At 45.8% G+C, this 18,782-nt stretch overlaps 1 protein-coding gene across 1 annotated transcript in view; it reads left to right on the top strand.

Annotated features, from left to right (window-relative positions):
* Positions 1-18,782, top strand: part of MYBL1 (MYB proto-oncogene like 1) — an 898,417-nt gene that overhangs the window by 799,177 nt on the left and 80,458 nt on the right. Inside the window, exons 13-15 of the mRNA XM_069621133.1 lie at positions 279-395; positions 485-592; positions 14,419-14,577. Coding sequence (XP_069477234.1) covers positions 279-395; positions 485-592; positions 14,419-14,577 — 384 coding nt within the window. The remainder of the gene's footprint in view (positions 1-278; positions 396-484; positions 593-14,418; positions 14,578-18,782) is intronic.

Below are 18,782 nucleotides of genomic sequence, written 5' to 3'. Positions count from 1 at the left end.
CTAAAGTCCCACTTATTTTTTGTCTGCCATGCAGTTTCTTTATATGCCTTGTCTTAACGCTTTTAAGTGTCACACTTTCTAATGTAAGTGCATAATTGTTATTTTGATATGTGCTTCCATTTCTGTGAGTGCAGTTACTGTTTTGAGAACATCCACTCATTTTCATCTTTTTACCTGTGAACATAGTAAATCAGAAGCAGGCTCGCAAGCCATCAACCTTGATGTGTGTATTCAAAAAGTACATTAGCAGCTAATTCTCTTTTGTTTTAATAATCTAGTCTCAGCCACTTGCCTTTTTGGAAGAAGACATTAGAGAGGTGCTCAAGCAGGAAACAGGCAAAGACATATTTCTCAGAGAGGAAGTTGAAAGTGACTATAAAAGCTGCAAACCGGAGGTACCACTCCACTGATCTTCTACAATGAAATTATAGTTTTTGATTCTATATAATCTTTTCTTAATTTTACCTCTGAATTATTTTCACAGCACATATCTTGTGTGAAGAAGGTCAGAAAGTCATTGGTCTTGGATTCCTGGGAAAAAGAAGAACTTGGGGCTCAGTTTATCACAGAGGACAGTGTATCAGATCTTCAGGTTTGTTGAATAAAGAGTTTTCTTGGTGTATTATTTTAATATTCGGGTTCTAGTCAGGTGGAGGTTCAGTTTGTTATGGACGTTTGAAAATATACTGATGAAAAGAAAGGAAAAACTATATAAATCCTGATGACTGGATCTAATGTAAGAGAAAAAGAAGATATCCATTCATCATTAAGACAGTTATCTTGCATCTACCGAAAATCATTTTTCAATTTGATGTAGAGCTGTACGGGGGAATGGATCCTATAGAAATACTGCTCTGATCGAATGGTTATATCAGTTGTTCCTTTAAGCTCTTCCGCCATCATTATAGTTAGATGAGCACTCACTTTCTAACTACTGACAGTCAGACCAAGAAGTTCTTACCTCTATTTTGGGCAATGCAAAAATAGTTCTATATAAATAATATGGTCATGTTGATTTACATAAGCACAGGTTGCTTCTTCTGAGCAACCTGTACTTGATTGACATGCTTGCATAGTGGGTGTGTGTGTATGTGTGACTCCAGTTTCATTAACCGAGTCCAGATGACAGCAGAACCTGAAAGAATATTCAGGAAAGCAAGTTGTGATGCTGCACACTCTGACTAAATCAACCAGAGGAAGTGATAGAAATTGTTTTCTAGCGTATGCTATCTTCTGCGTGGATTCCTTAGCTTATAAATGTCCAGCCTACTGTGTGGGGACTCTGAAATGTTTAAATCAGTCTTGCACATGGGGCTGCCCACCCTTAGCCCAATGCATCTCGCTGTATGTAGACTGGGAACATTACAAGGCAACTGGGGGGAAAAGGTTGAGAATTTCCTTTTCTGGCACAAGAGGTTGCAGGACATCTGCACATGCTCTTGAACTCCAGTGATCATGCATGTTTGAAACTTTGTGTATATTTTCTAATTTGTTTGGTAAATTTAAAAACTTTTTTGCAAATTCAAAATGAAACTTTCTGACTTCAAAGCCACAAGTACATGCTCCAGAACGATGTCCTTTATGGACAAACGTGACTATTGCACGCGTGCATGGGAACTCGTCAAAATAGAAAAAACTGTGAGGCCTGCAGAGAATTCAGCTCAAAGGCTAAACAGTCCAGGGACTGCACATTTCTATTGTCACAAGAGAAGACAAAAGGGAGTAGCCTGCCGACAGAAGCACGCAAGGGCTCTTCACAGTGGGAGCGGGAGCACTCAGAGACCTTGTGTGGGAGGGACTCCTGCAGGAATCCTTCTGCCCTTTTCAAGGAAATGGGACAAAGGAAAGAGGTGTTACTCCAGGAGTTCCTTGTGTTTGTCCATACTGATGCTCTGTCAAGAAGAATAAGACAGATCCTTTGGCCAAGGACCCCATCCGCCCAGGCTGATCAGTGGTAATGGCTGTCACTGTATCGCCAACACCAGTGTCGCTGAGGGATTTGGAATCCTTCCAACATTAAATGTTATCTATATTTGCCAAGATATGCCAACTGCTAAATGTGCAAGTTACCATGCCTGCTGTGCAGCAGGGATCTGGAGAGCAACTGCTGTAAAGGTTCTGCGACACCGGGGGTTTGCAACCCCACAAACGATCAGGGGGCTGTTATCTTGGCCTGTATGACAGGGACACCTCTACTAAATTTGTGGAGTCAAGGGCCTCAAAAGCAGAGACATTGCTGGAATTTGAATGGCATCCACATGGAAACCCCATGCTCAGTGGAACATAGAAGAGTTGACACCTTGCTTTGGAGGGATGAAGAATACTATTATGGTGCCGGGGAAAAGCACAATTATCAGCAAAGTTTTTGAGAAAGCAAGCTTGGTGATCTGTAAGATCTTGTATGTGCCTTATGAGACGGGCAGTCCAAGCACTGGATTTTCAAGTTCCAAGCTCTACTGAATAGGGAGAGAAGGATAAATCATGGGCGTGATACAAAATGGTCCAATGGAGGAACAGCCATTTCTCCCTTTTGGAGTGCTTTAAGGATCTGTTTATAGTCCTCTGTGAAAACGGGTTCTGTCTTGGCCCAAAATAGAAATATTCTGAGGAAGTACTGTGAGAGAGGAACCTTCATATAACTTTGAGCATCCAGTTGGGGACTCATTGGTGGTGAATGCAGCTAATTTAAGGGGCGTGCCAATGTGTTCCTTACCCGGTCTCCAGATAGAGAGTTGACCTATAATGGCGCCATGGCCAAGAAGGTGTTCACGTCTGTTTCACTGGCCTTGAGGTTAGTTTATGTGGCAATGGCTGCAAGGATACCAGTTTTTCCTTGTGGCAAGTAGTGAAGAAATGTCGGTTAAGAGCGGAAGCGCAGTGGATGAAAGGTTTGAAGCATACAGACATATTATTCCGGTGAGACCCGACACTCTGGTTTCTATGGCCACAGAGTAGGCGATACCACCAGTCATGAGATGACATTATTGGCTATAGCTGTCTAGGAGGGTCAGGACCAAAGAACAGTGAGCAAAGAGTATAGAGGGGTAGAAGTCAGAAACCAGGGAATAGAAGATGATAAACCCATGAAAGCCCCCTCTGTGGAAACCACAGCGGGACAGCTGGGGAGTCTCTGTCTGATGCTGGGTACCACACTTCAGCTGTTGTAGCAACTGATTGTCGGGACACAGCAACAGCTACAGACATTCCAAGAGGCTTCTGGTTAACTGAAGCCCAGCATGCCTTCAAAGACAGAGGGCCTCATCACGAGTTGTGCGGTATCCCGGCTAATACCGCCCAACTGTAATAGTGTTAGCACCCACTGGTCCGGCGGTATTACCGCCTGATCACGGGTTGGGCATTAACAGTAAAGCCCCATTCCCCATTGGGTCAATTGGATCCAATGGGACATTTTCGGCGCTAATAATACGCGCTAATACAGCCAGCGGTAATACTGCCGAAAACAGGGTGCTAAATAGGATTTTCACTTCCAGAAAAAAGCTAGAGGTAAAACAGCCCATTTAGCGCCCAACATGTGATAGGGCCGGCCCTTAAAGGTGGCAGTCGTTCTGTTACCGCCACATTTAAGGGCTACAGCCCAACTCGTGATGAGGCCCAGAGACGATGAGTTCCGGAAGTTCCACCTAATAGATTTTTTTTAACCTGTTTGCATTTGAAGGACATTTCTTGAAATGTTACAAATGAAAAGGAGAAGACAGGATTAATTGGAGAAACCAAAAGAGGAAATTCTGCCAGGTGAAGGAGAACTGTGTGACCATATGCATCTGGGTGAATTGCCAAGCAATATTGTGTTTGGAATAGCCACTAGGGATCACAAGACGGAGATGTTTCCTTACTGACCTACCCTACTATCATTTGTTGAATTCTCTCAGATCCCTCATCCCTGTTCCCCCTCCCACTGAATGCCCAGAAAAGGATTGTGCTTATTCAGCCATTCGACAACCATTCCAGAAGAGTGGAAGGGATGAAGCAGGAATTCTAAGTGGAAACTCACATGATCTGGAGTTCATCCTGGGGTGGGGTGGGGAAGGCAGCCCAAAATCATGATTTCTCTTGTTATTGATTGAAATGCTATAATTTACAGGTCTGAGAACACTACTGCCAAGAGTAAAGATAGACTGTGAGAACTTAAACCCTAACTGTGATTAATCGGCCCATATCCATTGCATGAAACTGCAATTTGTGTGTAATTTAGATTTGGCCACGTCTTTAAAGCTATATTCGGACATGATAAGACCTTTTTGTAGGTCAGAGAATCTTTTTGTTACAGATGATTGTGTTTCACATGGACTTGAGGCAGCCAAACCCACTCTTATATCTTGCATTTTAAAAACATACACTTGTCATGGTCTTCCAGTTCTAAAGGCATGATCCCTTCTGTGATGAATCTTGCGGAGTCATCACTGATTTCCCAGTGACAATCTCCTCCCACAGGGACAGTGGACTGCAGATGCTACCTGATCCTGACCCTGAGGGCGGTATTATGAGGAAGGATCACATGGGAGGAGATGGCTGTCGGGGAGATGCAGTGACCCCGTCAGGAGAGACACAGTATTCTTTCCTTCCGTTTGAAGGAGACCCTATAATTCCTAAATTTCGGATGGCATGTTATCATTATACAAATGCTTCCAGTTGTAAAACCCTAAAACCCCCTCTTGCCAAACACCATTTACACCTCATATGTACATAACACATGTATAACACTTCCTGTTTCTGATGGTTTTGATTCAAACAAAAATTCAAAGCAATACATCTTTAAAAAGCATAATAATCCTCCACCTCCCATAAAACCTCAAGTACTGAGACGAGGAAGAAGGAGTTAATGTGGATTAAAAGAAACACCAAGCTAAACATGCACCAAGCTAAACATGCAGACTAGTTGTATTGGCAATCAGCTGTGCAGGACATTTAGAAATGGTGTGCCTCTTCAAGTAAGTTGAAAGGTGGAGACGAGAGATGCAGAGTGGGAGAAGCAGAAAGCAGAACCAAAGGCAGACACCCAAGAACATACTGTGCTAAAAGAGGCAAGCTCTTCAGATCAGAAAGGCGAGAGATCGGGAGAAGCACAGGAGGTTTCACAGGAGGACCGCTGGGGAGCCGGCAGCATTGGAGAAGCTGTCGGGGACGTGGTCACATTGAAGAGCAGCATTTCAACCAGCGGTTGAATGAGAAGCCGGCAGGCGAACTGCACAAGGATCTGCAGAGGGGGAAACGCTTTCCCAAAGCAAGAAATGCCAGCAAACACTGATGAGTCTGCCCAGAAGTATTGGGAACCGTAGTGCATACCGAAAGGCGTACAAACAATTGGACATTTGTTTTGAATACCAACCAAGTAATCGACCACAGCCACTCGAGCCCTCTTGACCAGCACCCTCATCAATGCTCGCTCCCTGCCTGCCATGCACTGGATATAAGCAATCTCATCTCCAACCACAACCTTGATGCACTAGCCATATCTGAAACTTGGCTCCATGAGGCAAGCGGCCCTGCATTATCCCTAGCCATTCCCATCGGCTATACCATCTTCCGTGATGATAGGCCTACTTCCAGAGGAGGCAGCGTCTCCCTGATAGATAGAGACTCCCTCCCTTTCAGACACATCAACATAAACCTACTATCTCAAGCTTTCACCCTCACCCACGTGCATTATCGCCATCTACCTCATCTACCGCCATTCCGACCCCTCACACAACTTTGAGGAAAACCTCCTCCACCCCCTGCAGGATAACATTAAAGCCTCCTCTAAAATTATCCTTTTAGGAGACTTGAATTTGGGCCTTCATGACCCCGATCACCCTCAGACTACCTCGCTGGCCAACGCCCTTGAAACCCTAGGCTTCAGCCAACGTATCACCAACACCACTCACGCAAAGGGTTGCATGTTATACTGGATTGCCGACCACAACTGTGAAATCTCAATCAGCACCAAAAACCCATGCCCCTGGTCAGACCACCACATTATCAACTTCTCCATCCCACAGCCCACAAAACCTAAACCCTGGCCATTCCTTTGCCACCAGCAGTCACACACAGTTCTCGGAAGCTCACCAAAGAAAATATCATGCCCCTGCTAGACACACCATGCCTTAATCCCCCATTCACCACTGACCCCAAGTCATCATTGGACATACACATCTCAACGCTATCAAAAGCAGTGAACACCATTGCCCCCTTAGTTCCTCGTAAAGCCAAAGCCGCTAGACACTCCAACTCATGGTTTACCCCGACCTTATAGAACTACGCAATAAAAAACACCAGGCACAACTAACCTGGCAAATGAATCCCACTGACACCCTAAAAGACGACTTCACAAAAATCTCTATAAATCTGTGATAATTACTGCAAATTCCAACTCCTTTAATGCTAGAATCGGCAATGCCAAATCAGACTCTAAGAGCGATTTTTACCATCTTTAGGGAACTGGAATCTCCAGCCTCACCACCTTCTAATTATGAATGAATGCGCTGACACTGTTGCAACACTTCACACGACAACATAAAGCAGTCAGAACAGACAGACAAGTCCCAGATGGACGCCGGCATGTAAGGCTGTCTGTTTGATGAACACCCTATGCTTTTACTTTGACTTCTCCCTGGATATGACCCACCAGATCAACCGCATCACCATGTCATCTGGCTATGCCACTAAGCTCATTAATGCCAACAAATCCTTCCTCACTGCCAAGAACTGGCTTGAAGTTGCCCATGCCCTCATAGGGTCTAAACTTGATTATGGCAACTCTTGACTCTGCGGCACCTCTGAAAGGCTTTTACCTGGCGTGTCCGAATACCAGGTTCAGGCTAAGTCAGGCAATTGACCAGAATCACACACACCCGACGGCCCTTTACCTTCCCAACAGGGATAAAAGGTAGAGCACAAGACGAGCAAGGCAGACCGCACAACGTAAGAGCTAATTCAACACAGCAGTTAAAGAGGAGGAGAAAGACAGTGTAGACAGAGAGGGAAACATGGAGAGAGCCGACCTTGCCCTTTCAGAACAAGGCCAGTGGAACCTCCGCAGAGGGAACGATAAGTCTGTGAACAATAGCCAATGTGTATTGCAACAGATGAGCACGGTACGCAAGATCCTCCTCCTCTGATTACCAAGCAGGGGAGAGACGCTTGTCTCAGTGGTACAAACCTTGACTCCAAGACATCAGAAAGCCAAACAGTGCATCAAAGCCAGTGAGTCGAGGGGAGTGTCGATAAGAAACCGAACTTTGTTGAATGAAAAGTTGGCAAAGGATAAAAATGAACTTTGAAAGCAAAATATACTATTGAGAAATCGGGGTCAAACCAGATACAGAGGAGTCCGACGCCATGTGGGTGCTCACGTAGGAAACTCTGGAACTCTGGCCCATTACCCAATGGTAAAGACTACCACAACCAGAAGGCCTTGGGAAGAGGCAAAGAACGGTCTATGTGGTCATACAGGGGTCTCGTAAAATCTGCTGTATCATCGAAGGTCTTTGACCGACAGAGAATTGGTAAAGCTAAGGGAAGTGAATCCTGCATGGTGAAGGTAAGTATATAAACAGTGTGTTACAAACACTGGCAAAAGTGAACCTGGCAGAGTGAAGCCGACAGCCAAATGTCGGCGAGAGTGAACCCGGCAGAGGGAAGCCAAAAACCTGTTTAAAAAGACATTAAGATTTGTGAAAGTGAGAAGCATTGTAAAACAAGGGGAAGGGAAGCATCCCCCTTGCTTTCTGGGAGTCAAGCCCGACCGAGGGAGATCCAGGGGTGGAAAGCTATCACCCAAAGTTCACTGAGAAAGGAACTGTCTTGTTAATTTGTTGAATATGTCTGAGGGGTCAGTGCCCAGAAGAGAGGGACCCAGGGGTTAAGCCATCACCCACAGTGTTCATAGAACAGAACTTTGTGTTTGTTTGTTGAGACTTAACCATCGAAGAACCTGATAGCTGATACGGAACTGTTAGCTCGTGCTGTGAAGACTCGAGTGTGTTCTGTGCTCCAAAGTCCCACCTTGTCCCGTGCTACAAACGTGGGGAAGGAAGACCTTGAGGCAATCACATCCTGACTTATTATTTTTGAACACTTGTTTATTTTTAATACCCTATCCCACACTTTTTCTGTAATTAGTTGTAAGGAATTGGCAATAGGTTTTTCTTAGTATAGGCCCTTTTATTTTGACACAACGCCACTAGAACTGCGTTCTTTTTTATTTGATAGTCGACTCTTGCTCCCATCTTATATTTAGGTTTAGTTTAGGTGTTTTTCCACCATGCATTTATAGTTCAGTAAACACTGTTGAACTGTGATCAGTTGTGTATGTCTTTACTTTTGTCACCGTGAGTTCCTTACACAAGCTGGACCACATTTCAGAGGCTAAAAAAGATGCCCACTGGCTTCCAGTCAAGGACAGAATCAACTTGATCCTGTCCATCACCCACTGCTGTCTTTCGAACGACGCCCAGCAATACCTTGCAAAAAAATGAAGAAGCATTCCTCAGCAAGGCCTATAAGATTAGTCTATAAACATTGCCTCGTCACACCTGGGTTCAACCGGGCAAGTTCGGGGTCAAGCTTCCCAGTCCGTGCACCTGCACTCTGGAACGAGCTCCCACCCTATCTGCGAGACGAACCATCCTACAACTCCTTCATTAAGTATCTCAAAGCGTAGCTTTTCAACTGGCATTGCCCCCTTCCCTGCCTTCATCACTTATCTCTTCCCCTCTATAACCGTTTTCCTCGCTCTGTAACTAGATCCTGGATGCCCTTGGGCGTGTGTGTTGCATATAAATGTACAAATAAATAGTCAGTTGGCATTTGCTGTTACCTTCTTTCCATCCATGTTGCCTGTGTATTTTGTCCCAAAATGTTGGAAAGGAGAGAGCGCCTAAACGTTAAATTACCTTCATGGTGATTCATGTCTTCTTAGTCCATAGCTTTCCCTCATTCACAACTCTCCCCTAGCCACCCCTTCATGCATATGCCTGTGTCAGTTCACTTCAGCTTGACATAAACAATTTGGGAACTGGTGGTTAGGCAATGGAGTATCTTGTTCTAAAAGGAAGCATGGTACCCAAGTGCTTTATGGCTGGCTTAGTACTGGGGATTCAAAATTCTGTTTTCCAAAACTGCACTGTGTTGCATATTTAGATACTTTTTCCAGCCTGACCTGCTGAAAGAGCTGGCTTCCCAATAACGTGTGATTGTATTTGAGGAAATTCAGACAGGTGGGCAAAACCACAAGCAAGTAAAGGAAAAGCGGCACACAAACTTTGGCTTTGGGTTACTGTCACAATACAAACCCTCAATCACAGGCCCGACAGGAGTTTTGTGCATTCCTTTAGTTCCTATTCCAGGGCTCGCTGGACCTACTTAGGTTGGGCCTCAGAGTTCCCAAGGCCTTCCAGTTTCCCCTAGTCTGCGATGTCAGGTTTCTGCACCTGTATCACTGCCTTTCTTAATCTCAGGCTTGTAAAAGTTCTTTGATCCAAGCAAATATGTCCTCACCTCCTCCTGAGACATTTTACGCTATAAAGCAAAGTCTCAAAAGCATGCTCAACGAAATGTTCCAACATCTAATCTTTATCTTAGCCACCAAGCTATCCTAAGCTAAAAAAAAAAAGAAAAGCAAAAGTTCCAAAGTGTAGCCCACAGCAAACTTCACAACTCTACCTGAGACAGGGTGGTTTTCTCCCCGCTCTTTCCTTCAAAGGTTGCTTGTGGATCTACTCTCCGCCCTCTGCAACTTATCCGGAACGACTTGTCCTTGGCCTCAAGCCCAGTGATCTTATCTCTCTAGGACTGAAATCTCTGCACTGACTCCCTGTGGCTGCAAGGATTAAGTTCAAAACCCTCTGCATCGTCCACAAGGCCTTCTGGGGTCTGGGGCCTCAGTACCTTCAACTCTCTCTTCCTAAATACCTTCCTTCTCAAGCTCTTCGCCCATCTGCCTCAAACTCCCTCAGGGTCAGTTGCTTCTCCAATCAACGAGTTGGTGGTAGATCTCTTTCTTCGGCTGGGTCCCCCCTCTGGAACAGCCTCCCTGAAACTTGAGGAGAATCATCTTCAGTTCCGGAAGCACCTCAAAACCTTTCTCTTTGCTTCTGCTTTTTCTCCTCCTCTCCCTTGCTGACTTCCTGGCTGACACTGACATTGCACTGGTTGCCTGGCCGCCCTCTGATCTCAGGCCCAGGTTTCCTCCCCCGCCAGTCGCACTCCTGCACTGCCCTCCTGGCAACCCCGCATTTGGGGACTGTTTTCTGTATCCCTCCAGTCCCACTACCAGCACTCGACACCTGATGTCTGCACTTACCCTTGCACTTGCCACCTGCTGGCCGTACTTTACTTTATTATTTATTTATTTTCTTATCCCATGTACTGCACTGTCCTCTCCCCCTGACCCCCCCCCCGCACTTCTCCTCCCTCCCCTTCCCATTCACTTGCGTGCCCACTGTTCCCCTCCCTTGCCTCGTCGCGCCTTGAAACACCTGTGTATAGGCGCGTTATATATGCCATATCATATCCCTTGCTACCAATTGCCCAGCCTCCCCCTTTGTTAGCTCTCTACCCCTCTTTCTCTGCGTCCTTCACCATGTTCTCCCCCCCACCCTATGATTGTAAACGACTCTACTGTTTGCCGAAGCTATGTTTGCTCTCAATAAAAACCTTAATAATAATAATAATAAAACCTATTATTCAAAAGTGTATACTTAGTCTAATACAACAAAAAGTAATCTTCTGGAAAGATTCTTGTAACAGTTACTCACAGTTTGATCTCCCACTCAGGCCTCTCTGCTTTCCTTTCACTTAGTGTCCCAAGTCCACTCCTAGGACGTCAGCCTTCTGGTTCTATTGTCTTTTCAGCCTTTTGGGTTTCACAGGATTCACAACATGTATGCACAGACTCTGCCTTCTATCAGGATTCGCAGCAGGTCCCTCCTGGACCATGGCTTTTTTGGGATTCACAGCAGGTCCTATCTAGGCTGTGGCTCTGTCCCTCCTGGACACTGCCTTCCCATGTTTCACACCAAGTTCCTGTTGAAACTTGGCTTTCTGAGGATTCACAACAAGTCCCTCCTAGATCAAGGCTTTCTTAGGATTCATATTGGGTCCTGGACCTCAGGATTTACAACCTCTGATTTCACACGTACAGACATTACAGTTATACATATGGGTATTTATTCCCCCTGCTCATGGTCTTTGTCATGTAGCTGATATTATGGCACACTCCTGCCACAGTCGGGTCTTGCCTTTGGTTCTCATGGGTCACTGAAGTAAAGTCCCGTGCTTCGGCCTTCAACTTCCCTCAAGGTGAGGTAAGTGCATCCCTGTAAACTCACTCCAGCCACGGTATTCAGGTCTGGACCACTTTCAGCCTGATCTCTTGGATAATCTTTTTAAGCTTTCTGATTTTTTCTCTAGGTATTAGTCCTCTGGGCATGGCATTCATGCGTAGATGGGTCTGTCTCTTCAGGGCTTGTCTTATGCCTCCTTCCTGCCCTTTTTATAGCTACTAGGCTTGGCTGGGGTTCCTTTCACTACCTTTGATAAGTTATTCCCTATTCTTGTTTGAATGCTCAAATCTGGTTGGTAATTCCCTTGGGAGCCTCTAATTGTTGCTATTATTACATTAATAGTTGATCACCAAATAGTCTTGATTACCTGCAATGAGAGTCTGCAAGGTTGTATAAGCTTTTGTGGCGTACATCGCCATCTTGGAAGTTTGTTTCCTGTAGCGTGATTTCGTGGTATTCTGTGGTTGCCCTTAGCTATCGGGAACTTGGAAGCTCTGTGGTTGCAGCAACATGTGGTACTCAAGCCTTCACTCTCTTGCTTCCTATTTAGGGGTATGCTATTGATAGTTACTTTTGCTGTTTCTTGAACTCTGCAGGTTCGTGGAACTCACCGTTAATTATATTGTTTGACAGTTCCTCCACTTTCCGAATACCTGGAATCATTACTGGGAACTGTAGTCGTCCTTACCTATGCTATTTGTCCATGGCTCCGGTTCCTGAGTAGCAGGGACACTAAGTATGGGTTCCTGGGCCTGTAGTGTTTTACACCATGACCCCTTCTTTCTTGAGGCTCATCTCTCCTTACAGACTACCTCCTCTCTCCTTAAAGGCTAATTCCTCTCCTTAACTGTCACTAAAATCTCTAGAGTAGCTCCTGCTCCAAGTTCCCACACTGACTGGGGTTCTATACTAAGGCCAACCCTCTCCCTGGGTTGGGCTTTGAGGGGGGATTTGCATCTGTGTTTGAGAATTAGTAGAGGCTTGTGATTGCCTCCCTCTAATTGACGCACCCAGGCCTATTGAGGGGGCCCAAGGAGGGATCACACCTTTAAAGGCATGGATTGATATCTTTGGGGGAGGTAGTTCTTTTGAAAGTTTACATCTCCAGGTAGCTGTGTAACTCTGGTATGGTTTTTCAACTTTTGCAAATTCCATGGGGATTGATGAGTGTAACTACAGTGATTATCGCTTCCCCTCGGACACTATGTTCACTATGCTTGCGAACTGCAAGCCCCCTGTGTAGTTGCTGTTCAGAAGCATACATGACCTTGCTCATCAAGCCTTGAAGAGACTTTTTAAGTTCTACAATATCTGCATTGTTTAGCCCAGTGGGTCATCCGTGAAATGTAAAGGAATCCAATGCCCAAGCTGGCACTACAGCAAAAAGCCGCAGTTGCTCCATTGCAATGTGTGCCCCCACTATTTTTAATTATATGTTTATTTTGTCCTATCTGTTTCCCAGTGTAATTTGTGTGACTGGCTCCTAGACACTACACCTTGACCTCATAGCATGCCAAGTTGTTCCTTGGAACCCCTCCAGCCTCTGCCCTCTCTGGAATACATACTCTGAACTTCACTCGCAAACTATGCTCACCCACTATGTGCTTGGTATGTGGCACTGCATTCCTGATGTTTCTTCCACAACTCCCTCTGTTCCTCCGCTCTCATACAGGAACAGCTGCTGCCCATTGTCCAAAGCCAGAGATACCAGCCCTCTCAAGTGTACACAAAGCGCACAATAACTGAGGCATTTCCCAAGTGGCACCAATTCCGTCATATTGCCATGGCCACATCTGATTTATGGTCCAAGTTGCCCACAGGGACCTCCACTAGCCTCCCTGCATTAACACTCTCATCCTCTACGCTCAAACACATTATACGCATACCATCTAAGCAACTGACACATGGCAATTTAATAATATTTATTTGCTTATGGGAAGTGGATAAGGCGCCACCTATGGAGTCTGGTTGCTCCAAGGTGCTAGTATAACACTCCTAAAAGTCATCAAACAACAGAATGCTACACCTCTGCAACCAACTTACACATCACATTCTTGGCCATTGTATCCAACCAAAACAAGCTTGCAAGTCGATACATATGCCTCTATACTCTTGTCAATTGACACATAGAAAGAAACCCGCACACAGAGCTAAGGGTATTTCGTTCTGCATGCCTCAACACAACAGCAAAGCTACCTTGCGTTTTCCGTCTTTCCCCGATAATTCCCCCCCCCTCGACTCTTTCAGATCTTACCAGAGCACTTGCACATGGAGACCATGCAAATGGTAGCACTGCATGCTATAAATCCTAATGACATAACATATACTAACTGACTCTGTATGTTCTGAATGTGGCGTTTCCTTAACGGGATTGCACTCCTTTCCCTTCTTAAGTTGGCCTTTCTAAGAAGGGCCACGCTAGTTGACTTTTGTGACACCAGAATAAGGGACTGGTTTCTTCTGTGACATGGGCAGTTGTGCATTATGAATATTTTGGGCAGAGCCGGATTCCTTTTATAGGGCCAGTGCTTAGTCTGTGTGCTGTGACTGTCCTCTTCCTTAGAGAGGTGGGCAGGTGGGGGTGACAGGGGAATCCCCTCATTTTTTTATGTGGGGAAGCAAACCACTCGGAACTGAATTGGTCTGGCCACTTCCTGATGTCCAAAGGGTGGTTGAGTAAGGGTCCCTAACCCAGAAAACTACCTAAAGGGCTATATCAGAGTCAGAATATGAACGCAGAGTACCAGTGTTGCCGGACAGACTACACCAGGCTCCGGGATTGAAACTGTGGAACTCTAAAGTAGCGCCTAACTCTCAGAATCAGACTGCAAAATGTGTTGCACCTGCAGAAGATGCTAACAAGTCTTACAGATTGACTCTATTATGTGGCCCTGTTACTAATATAAAATGAACATATTTAAAAAATAAAAGCAATAAAATGAAATGTTTATAATGTGTAAACAGCAATTTAAATGCCTCATACTATGTTGAGTAATTGAAGAGCATACCTTGTGGCAGACAGGGCTCTTTGTTTTGTTTTTAAATAAGCACTAACCGTTAAATAATTATGGAACATTGAGGCAAATAATTTGTATGACATGTTTCCCTTTCCGTTTCCCTTCTATCCCTTTAGTCTGAAAACATCCTCACCACGTCTTTATTTATGATTCCATTGATGGAAAAACAGAACAGGTGTCCCCCAACGCCAGAAATAAGCAAAACCTACAGGCTGGCTAAAAAGAGACCAATTCCTTGCACTTCAAAAAATGTCCGGTTCGAAAAGTATCTTCAGGTATGGCACGTTTTATAATGTCTTTTAGTCTTTTTTAGGTAAAACACTGCTTACCAAAATTGTTTGATGTTGTTTAATGTTATCACATTTGTATGTAGTCAGATGACTTGTTCAAAATAAACGATTTAGGTGTCCTAGATCTTTTTAAGATAATTCCTCCCAAGGCGGCCTCATGTTACATTCGTAAAGCCTGAGGGGGCAGAGAAAAAGAAGAAAAGGATGAGTGGGACTCCCGTTACGTCAGTGGTGATGGCTGATATGGAACTGCCAGTGGCGCCTCGGTTCTTGGAGTCAATCTGCAGAGCGATGCTAGCCATGTTTACCGAAATGCTGGAATAGCTGGTGAAATTCACCCCCTCGCCCACCATGCCTAAAAACCAGCTCAGATCCAGATATAGGGTGCCACGTGACACTGCATGCGCTTGACATCCCCGAAGGGGTAGATGAACCAAGAGCTCTCATACACCTATTTGTCAGGGACTCCTCCACTGACTCTGTGGAGTTGAGAGCAGTGCATATAGTTTGGCTCGGCACTGGTACAGAGTCGACTCTGGCACCACAGAAATAGCTGGAGGTTAGGTGGAAGCCTGTTTGTTTTGGAGTGCAGGATGCAACCAGGATGTCACGTAGAAAGGTGGATGACCCCTAGACGGTGGTGATCACTTAGATATTGGTGATTGGGAGGAACATTACTGCAGAGCCAGAGTTGATTTTGAGGTAAGGTGAGGTGGTTGAGGACCTAAAAAACCTACAGAATGCCAGTGGCATGGACACATAAGCCCTAATTCTGGCTTTGGCGGTCTGGAAATAATGTACTGGTACCCTTTTCCGGACCGCCAAATACTTAAGTATGCTGGTAGGGGCACTGAACCTGACCTGCCGGGAGTTCAGCTCCCCTACTGATATTTTTCACTGAAGCACTGGCACCGTTAACAACGGTGCCGATGCTTCCGTGTCTCCATTCCCATGGAACCCTATCAGCCTTTCACCATGCTGCCCATATTCAAAACCCATGGGAATGGGGATTTACCGTACCGCCGCCCTTTTTGATATCCCGGTAGCACCGGGATTTCAGGCGGCTGTAACAGTGTTACGGGGTTGCCGGTAACCCGCCGGCTAGCAGCAGGTTTTACCAGCAATCGTGTAATGAGGCGCATCGCCTGAAGTGTCCTCAAAAAAAGGGTACTAATGGCCCCAAATGTAGAATTCATGTCATATATGACCTTTATGAGAAGGGTGGAAGGGTGGTTAAGGCCCTGAATATACAGTTAGTGGATGCGGCAGACAATGGAGTAAGACTGAAAGACCTCAATGAGCACACAGAGTAAAGGACACTTACAAATCACTCCCAGTCAGGTGTATATATATTAAAAATACAAATACATGTATTCAAGGCCTTTGAGTTTCAACACAATAGTTATTAACAGTAATTAACAGTAACACTTTTAAACCAACACAATCCTACTAAAATACATATATACAAGACCAAAGGAGCCTAAAGGGTTTATGCACGAAATGGGTCCACAACCTAGAAAAGGGAAGGAAGCAGGTACTGCAGTCTTTAGACAGTTCTGCAGTAATCACAATCCTAACTGAAAGGCAGTCCAGTCCCTACGATGAGAGGAGCCTATTGCTCAAATGTACTTGCAATGCTGGCGCACGTGGTAGTGCAGATGGGCGAAGTGGTCTTTTGGAGGGTCTGTAGCAGCTCAGGAAGGCAGGTGAGGATGCAAAATAAGTTCCCACTATTCCAGGAGGGTCTCCCCAACAGGGCAGAGCAGGTTCCAAGAGTTGGGAATAGTTTGATAGCTCTGGCTATCTGCGAAAAGGAGAAGGGCCCTCAGGGGCCACTCGTGCGTAAAAATTGATGGATTCGCTAGGGGCCACCAGTAAGGGTTGCAATTACTCACCGACCCCTGGTCACTCCGGACCAAACTTCAGCAGTCGAGTCCAATTAGGTTGCAGGTTTGAATGCAGCAATCTCGTGGCTCTGCGGCTTTCACCAACAAAGTTACAGCATTGATTCCCAAACGGGACAGTGACCATCTCTCCGCTCCTGGTGGATGGATCAGGCCAGTTTCACTGTAGCAGACTTCAGGGGCAAGAGGGGCACAGCATCAGCGCACCTGCAAAGGTCGTCACCACGGCTGGGCGAAACAGTAACCGTGTTCACGCCGGATCAGGCTCTCCCTCTTTACTCCAGACCTGGGAACGCCAAGTGTACGAAATTCGGTGTCAGTGCCTTGAACACAGAGCTAGCGATGTACCAAGTTTCGAGGGTCTCCTCGAAACAGCAGTGGTATCAAGGCAAAGGTCCTGCGTAAATTGGTCAGCCCACTGGTTGGCCCAGCGACTCTTCCGAGAAGGCTTACTTGCAGGGTTTGATGAAGATGCAGAGAATAGTTGGTCCCACTATTCCAGTGGATCGAAGCGCCTTCTCAGACCTTCTAGTTCTATTAGATGCAGAGGTATCCAGCAGGACGACAGCAGGCTCAGGGTGCCAAACCTTCCAGTGGGTCATCAACGGTTCCTCGACTTTGCTTCTTAGTTTCAGGATTCTTGGATCCTATCCTTCTTTCAGTGAGAACGCAAGAGATTGACATGGTATGGGTGTTTGGAGCCTTCTCTTATCCAGAATCTCCTTCGCGCCAAAACGAAGAGGACCCAATTGGAGATCTGCTCACATGCAGGCACACTATACATGGACCAATCACGGACCACAGTGGTCCCAGGCATTCACAGTGCACCAGACTCTCTGGTACCCAGGATGTCTATTGGAACCAGACAGCCCAGCCCACATCCTGGAAGCACACACACAAGGCATGCAGAAGCCTGCAAAAGCTTGGCGTTTCGTGGGATAATGCATGCCCAAATAAGGACTGACTCGGGTCGGCTCGACCTGGGGAAGGTGAAGGGACAAGATGGCCAAAGGACATGACAAAGAACCTTGTGGCATGGCCATTTGGGAGCCAGGCCACCTATTTGTGCCAGACGCGGTAAACACGGTTTACCTGGCAGGAAAGAGTTCAAAATGCATGAAAAGATAAGCTGCCCCCAGCCCTGTCCAAGGCACACCTGCACTTCTCCTAAAAAATCCTTCGAGAGTATCTAGGGCCTTTAGAAATGATAGGAAGACCCAAGTGCACTATACTGGAATGTATATTGTGCATTTGCAACATGTTGCAACAATGACAAGGACTAAGGGAAACAAAGTCTCCCAGTACTGACTGCCTGTAAGGGCATGGCAGTTTCCCCATAATAAAGTGAGCGATAAGCCCAGGGGAGTGCAGCAGAAGGCTGTGCTCCTCTGGCAAAGTCAGACTATGGTGTTTAACAGCAGCAAAAAGTTGGGGGTACACAACTGGAGGGAGAATTACACATGAATTGGAAATCTTTCCTAACAGACCCCATCATGGACATTTCCTAGAAACCAATGTCCTTCCCATCCCTAAACAGAAACTGTTTAAGTACAGTCCAGTCAGAGGGAACGCTTCTTGTCTTTTCGACAAACAGCACACTCTCTCGTGTTTAATGCATTCAACTCCAAGAGATTCCCCAATGCGTTTCTGACCTTTCAACCAGACTGAGAGTCCCAAAGGATAGACTCTATGGCCAAAAGGTATTCGCCTCAGGGACTTTGTTTTTGGCCCTGTTCCATGAATACCGCCACCACCTTGGGCCGATAGCAGTTTGTGGATGGTTTTAAAGCCTCTAGGCATATAATCTAGCCATGCGTGTCTATACTGCATTGTTGCAGTGGACAGGGGAATGGTGACAACCGCAAGTTTCAGGTGCCACGGATGGCTGCACTTTCTGGTTTCTCGCCCGATGTCTATGCAATGATCATGGCTATCCCCTTTCAATGGATTGCATTCTCCCACAGATTCCTCATCTTGATAGATGATCCCCCTCAGTGGCAGTTGCTCTGAAAATTGTGGACAGGACGTAGTGCGGCTCAGTATTGTCTCTGTGATTCTTTCGCACCGTTACCACATCACTACTTACGGCACCTTGACCGCATCACTACTTATCGTACTTGTAACATGCAATACACCCCCATACCATAGTTAATTTGTTCCGTATGCTCAGCACGCTGTTCGGAACACGGCTCACTTTAACAATTTTTTAGGTGTCAGTATGTCTGGCCCAAGCCTTTGGGATTCAAGCACTGCTGGCACTGCAACTCCAAAATGTCCATCACTGGC

Source organism: Ambystoma mexicanum, chromosome 5q, assembly GCF_040938575.1.
Source record: "Ambystoma mexicanum isolate Mex_15411 chromosome 5q, UKY_AmexF1_1, whole genome shotgun sequence".
In the NCBI taxonomy this organism is placed as follows: Eukaryota; Metazoa; Chordata; class Amphibia; order Caudata; family Ambystomatidae; genus Ambystoma; species Ambystoma mexicanum.
This window is presented reverse-complemented; position numbering and strand designations above follow the sequence as displayed.